The 6000-nt window shown below is 38.1% G+C and overlaps 1 protein-coding gene across 5 annotated transcripts in view; it reads right to left on the bottom strand.

Annotated features, from left to right (window-relative positions):
• Positions 1–6000, bottom strand: part of LOC146484411 (lymphocyte-specific helicase-like) — a 72512-nt gene that overhangs the window by 26829 nt on the left and 39683 nt on the right. For all 5 annotated transcript variants that reach the window (XM_085104907.1, XM_085104908.1, XM_085104909.1 and 2 more), the window contains 2 exons: positions 5197–5301; positions 4273–4455 (listed from right to left, as the gene is read on the bottom strand). In XM_085104907.1, coding sequence (XP_084961033.1) covers positions 4273–4455; positions 5197–5301 — 288 coding nt within the window. The remainder of the gene's footprint in view (positions 1–4272; positions 4456–5196; positions 5302–6000) is intronic.

Below are 6000 nucleotides of genomic sequence, written 5' to 3'. Positions count from 1 at the left end.
ATATTTAAATTAACATTAACGAAGCTTAGCTTTAACAAATCGCGATCACATTTTCCCCTCAAATAAAGATATTATTGAAGGATCAGTTTGTTTTAAATAAAGTGAAAAATTCGTTGCCATGGCAATGTTGCTGGGTTGCAATAGTGGGCCCAAAATTAGACTTGACTTGAATTTTCTTAAAAGCTGGACGGTGAATTTGTTTTAGATTTTGCATGCATCCTTTGACTGTCTTAGTCTACCTGACTGTTGAGTTAAAAAAATTTGTCAGAAAATTTAAGGAAAAGAGGCCTTTTTAACTCGTGAATGCGCGGATGCGCAATGAACGAGTTATAGCGATAGCTGACTGTGCGCTTGGTTGGTCGTTCAGTTCTGTTGTTAACTTTCGGGCGTGCGCAGTCAATGAGTTTTAAATTCAATTAGTGGAAAAAACACGAACATTTTTTGTTCACGGCGCATCAGGTGATTCTTATTTAAAATGTAGAGAATAATTTGATGATCATTTAGTGCAAGAATGGAGAATTTTCGTTAAATCTGAGCAAAGTTACATGTTTTTTTCAGTTTTTTCAGAAAGGCCGGGGTCGTCAACTCAATTAGTGAAAAAGAAAAACCTGAGAATTTTTTTCACGACGCATCAGAATTCTCTAAACCATTCTGTAGAGAATAATTTGACAATCATTTTAGAATGGAGATTTTTCGTTGAATCTGAGCAAAGTTAAAGGTTTTTTTGTTTTTTTCCACAAAATGCGGTGTCTTTTAAGAATTGAAAATAATCTAATTTACAAATAATTGAATTAAAAAATAATTTAATTTAAAAGTAATTGTCGGCATGGACTTTGAATAAACAAGACGCTTTTTAGAGCTTTTACCTTCAGCACTGGTGGCCTTATTTACTGTTGGCCTCACCGATTTTTTAAACTATCCTCCCTTTGCGATTGAACTAACTGAATCGTTTTAGTCAGAAAGAATGCGTGAGAAAGTGGAAAGTGCCATGTCACGCATCAGTGACGTCGTAAACAAAATTATGCAAATTTCTGGTGAAATGAACACTTTAAGATGTTGTCAGCTTTCATAGAGGTTTCAAAGGGAAAAAATGTTTCATTTTCGCAATTTACAACTGGTAATTTATGGGAAAGCAAAAGGACGCGGTCGATAAATAATTCTTATTTAGCAAGAGCTTGTCATATTTCATTATTATGCGGGAAGCCCTGAGGGGGCATACCGTGTCTAAAAACGGGACGATTTCTTTTTCTTCATCGTAGCCACAAATCGGTACATTAATTTATTCATTAAACTCTCCCCTCTCCTACTCGGGATGTATTGTTCTGATTGTCTTCAACAAAAGCAGGCTAATCAAAATCCATTCTTGTCGTGTATATCGCGAGAGAGGGGACCCCCTCACCCCTACTTGTGTGACGTCAAAGCATCATTTGATTTATTCATTAATTTTGGATTAAATTGGTGGCACCATATTGTTAACATGTTGTGGACTCAAGTGTGCCGTTTTAAAACGGAAAATAAACAATTTTGAAACGGTAAATCGAAAGAATAACTTCTAAGAAGCACTCGACCTTTAAAACGGTGGAAATTGGAGAATTCCTGGCGAAGGAATCATGCTTTGTTTGACAGTCTTAGACCACGATGCGAGACTGAAAAGAGGTCATTGAGAAGCTTACGTTATAGTAATGGCATTTCAGAAATTTCCGGTGAAAGTCTGAGTCGCTTAACACAAGGGAAACAACATAATGCGATCGTTGTGACTCAAACTATTCCATTAGCAAGGATAATTTTATTAATCTGCGAAGCATACAGTTGGAATAAATGCATCTTGGGTAAATGCCAGTATAGGCATCTTGTTTTTACTTGAGGATTGCGTGGACTGAACTCCAAAGGAAAAATTTCACGCATTTATGTCGGGCATCAAATGTAATGCGATACTTTGTTGAACAGATTTCCCTTTGTGAGATCGGCTTGAAAAACACAAATCTACCTGGAAGTTAAAAAAAGTATGCCCTACAGTAATTTTGTAATTTTAATTCCCAAAAAAACTTCACTTGCCCATCGGGCAAGTGATGGTCAGAATCCACTAGCCCAATCGCAAAATCCAGTAGCCCCGGACTATTGGACACGAATTTCCATGACGTAGCTGCCCATGGCGTGCCTCTATGAACTTTGAATAAAAAAACACGTGATTTTTTTTAATTGGCGCATCAGAATAATCAGCTTATTCAATCTGTAGAGAATAATTTGACAATCATTTTTATAGTACAAGAATGGTTATTTTTCGTTACATAATCGGGCAAAGACATAATTTCTTTTTGCTTTCAAGGAAGTTTCCGTAGCCGTCTAAATTTCAACAAGACGCATATGTGCGTGAACTTGGGCTTCTTTCCTGGCATATCCAGCTGTAAATGCCAGAAAGTTGACATGATAAAATCTCAGTTGTCATTTGTTGATTGTTTTACAGCATAGTACAAGCAAGTATATTGTAAGCAATGTATATTCCTGGTCTAAATTTTACCCTCTGTCCGTTTTTTACGCCCGGTCTATAGTCCGCGTGTTACACTGACCGATTCGGTAATAAATTTTAGAATCTAATAAAGGTTCTGACAGTAAAATCCGAGCTTTCAATCTATTTTATTGCTTTCAATTCATGTGCATCTATCTGGCCAACACGATTTAGCAAAGCGGGCAGGGATACCTTGTGTTGGCTTTATCCCCCCCCCCCCCCCCCCTCGCAAACCCATGCAGCAACAAGATTACCTGTGCATGCATTTTAAGGCCCAGGCCCCAGTTGTTCAAAGGCCGGATAACTTTATCCAGTGGATAAGTCACTATTCGACAGTTTCAATCTGTGCAAAGATTTCAGTATTTCGTTGTGTACAAGCGAATATGCACACTCTAACCACAGTCTAGTTTAGGAGTGTACGAAAACCTTGGACAAGGTTTAACGTGAAGTATATTTTAGACCCTGAATAGTGCCTTATCCGGCGGATAAAGTTATCCGGCCTTTGAACAACTGGGGCCAGACGGCGATTTGTGACTGAATGATGAAAAAAAATAATAATAATAACGAAGGGCAATTTTCAACTTGGTCTCCCTGTGGGAAGCCCAAGTAATTACTGATGTGTCATCTGCATTCACGAGTTGGCTCACAGGAGCCTTTGATTTAGAATTCACCGTTAACTTTTTTTCCCTCTGACAGAATTTGTTTTGCATTTTTGTACAACACGCACAGAGCTGTTCAAAGTTAACGTGCAAAAAATAAAAAAAATTCACCGAGCGGAAACGAAAATAAGTCAAATTTCTGAAAATTTTGACTCGACAAGATGGGCAATTGCGCATGCGCAATATTTGTCACGCCACGGACACCAACAGGGTTTGGACGCCTTCTTTGCCGAACTTCCTTCACGCTCTTCTAAAGAGCTTACTTTGCTGAGGGACGTTTACCTTTTGGGTGGATTGTGCTAGAAATGGCTGCTGCTCTATTTGCCTTCAAAGTGCTGGATTATTTTGTGCAAAGTGTCAGGATGTTTTGTTCCTCGACTCGTGGAGCTGATCGACGCAATGTGGTTGGCGACTTGCTAAGAATGGCGACCAATGCTTCCTTCCCACCGTTGTTGTAAAGATCTTTTAAGTCATCGTAATACAGGCTGCTTTCCGCAATTTTCTGAATTGGATAAATATAGTGTTCCCAAAACCAGCCACGATATGTGTAAATAGCTCCGACAATCGCGGTTGTGTTTGCGGCCGGATTCACGCGTATTTTGGTCACTTGAGAGTGTTGTAGCTTTCCGTTTTTGAAAAACACTACTAAAAAAGTTAGAAGAAAGTGTAGGCAGCCTACCTATAGGTGTAAAACATAGTCTACTAGGCAGATGAAAAAATAATTTTGGCATGAGCGCGGCGGCCATGTTTGTTGTTTGGGTAACTTAGAACCCAGTCTTCGCGCGCCAAAGAAACTATATCCAGCCTCCTTAAACTCTATCATTGTGTGGAGCAAAAATGTTGATCAGCCTGTAACAATGAGACCATAAAACCAATAGGGTCTTCACTAAATCTTCTATCATGTTTGTCAGTAATAACAAAATGTCCATAAAAACAAGGAATTGTTCACTAATTAGCAAGCTGCCATATACAATTCCCCACAAATGAAAGCACTGGGACTAATAAGAGAAATTTGATCCTGCAGGAAACTAATGTTGTCTCCTTCTGTCTCTAAAGACAATGGACTGCACCAAGTAAACCTGTCACATAACAGCTGAGAAAACCTACCTTAGGGGCAAATTTGTGAAATTCGCGCACCCAGTTAGGGAGAGTGGAAAGAGGAGCAGCAATGAGAAAAGGTCCTTTGACTCCCATCTCAATCAAAAAAGCCAACATTGATATGCACTGCAACGTTTTTCCAAGGCCCATCTCATCTGCAAGGATGCCATTCATGCCATTTTCATAAAGTACCTGTTAAAAAAATCATTCACCATGTAAGATGCTTACGATATTAATATTTGAGTTATAATTAGCTATAGAAGGCATCATCATCTTCCTCACCAGTGCACCAATTGCAAGCAATGCTTGAAGTTCAGACACCTGAATTAAGTTTATTTTTATTTATTTATTTATTTATTTATTTATTTATTTATTTATTAAGTTAATATTTAAACAAATGTTTATACAGGGAGTATCCAGTTAAGCATAGACTGGTTTAAATGGAGTCCTGGGCTGTATCATTACATAACATGATAAAAATAGCACACATTTACATTACACACTACAATAATTGTGTTGAGTAGAAAAGGAAATCACAGGCTGGTTTTAAAGAAGTTGCTGTTGGGGAGGGCAGTTTAAATAGAGAGTGGTTGATAATGAATTTTACACACCCAAGAAGTGTATTCCAGGTCTTTGCCCCACTGTACAAAAAGAACCCTGAAATTTTTTCATTCTTGCAAGAGGTAATCTTAGCAAATCCCTGATTCTATCCCAAAATCGTGCTCCTCAAAAGTATGTTGAAAATCCCTTAATAGGTAATCTGGAGCTAGGCCACTGACGCACTTGTACACATACTGTTTACTGCCTCTGTTATGTCCAAATGGACTATTTTTACATCTTTTGTGTGCAGCACACAAACATTTTCCATTTATCTGGCTACTTCATAAAAGGTCAGACCATGATATAACTACATTATGGCATATACATGTATACCTTGAGCCAAGCCAGGCCTTTTAACTGGTATGGCCTTAGTGATCCACCAGTGACAAATGTTGGTTGAATTGTTGATTTCTCCTCATTACCACTGGAGCAACCAGCCTGTTCACCAAAGAATGAGAATAATGAACAAATGCACAATGGACTGATTATTTAAATGGTAACACAGAAACCTGCAAAACTTTAGAACAAAAACGAATCCTCCAAACAGCACTCTTAATCCCCAAGGAATTAACGCTTTTCATTTGACTAATTTATTCTTGTCTTCCATGTTACCACACTCCTGCCAATAACAGCTCCACTGCTTGAACTACATATATATGTATAAAAACACAAACAACTCACAATTCCTTGATTCACTCTCATGAAGGGCTAATACTTGAAACATCAGCACGCAAATCTTTTTATGGTGGCTAATTTACTCTGTTGATTTGTTTTGACTCCAAACCGATGTAGCCCCACAGTTTCTTTAGAAGTTAGCCCCTTATCCATTGATTATTTAAATGTTTTGTATACTCCCTCTTTTGCTGAAGTGACAGCAGGAACGGTTCACTTGGAACTCGATTTTCCCCTGCTAGAAAATCCTTAACCACTCAAAATCCAAGTGCAGTTGTTGAATTTACAGCCTGACACTGACAGCAAGTTGATCCTAGTAGCTGATGAACCGTCAATTTCTTACAACACAAATTCATTTTATTTTTCCAATTCAAAATCCCCACAAATTAACAATGACAGTCTACATTTCATAGCTATTCTTTGAATGATGACTTTCAGCACTTGACGCATTCGTCAAAACTCAAA

Source organism: Pavona decussata, unplaced genomic scaffold (genome assembly GCF_977016875.1).
Source record: "Pavona decussata unplaced genomic scaffold, jaPavDecu1.1 SCAFFOLD_34, whole genome shotgun sequence".
Taxonomy (NCBI): Eukaryota; Metazoa; Cnidaria; class Anthozoa; order Scleractinia; family Agariciidae; genus Pavona; species Pavona decussata.
The sequence above is the reverse complement of the archived record's forward strand: the minus strand, read 5'-3'. Positions and strand labels throughout refer to the sequence as shown.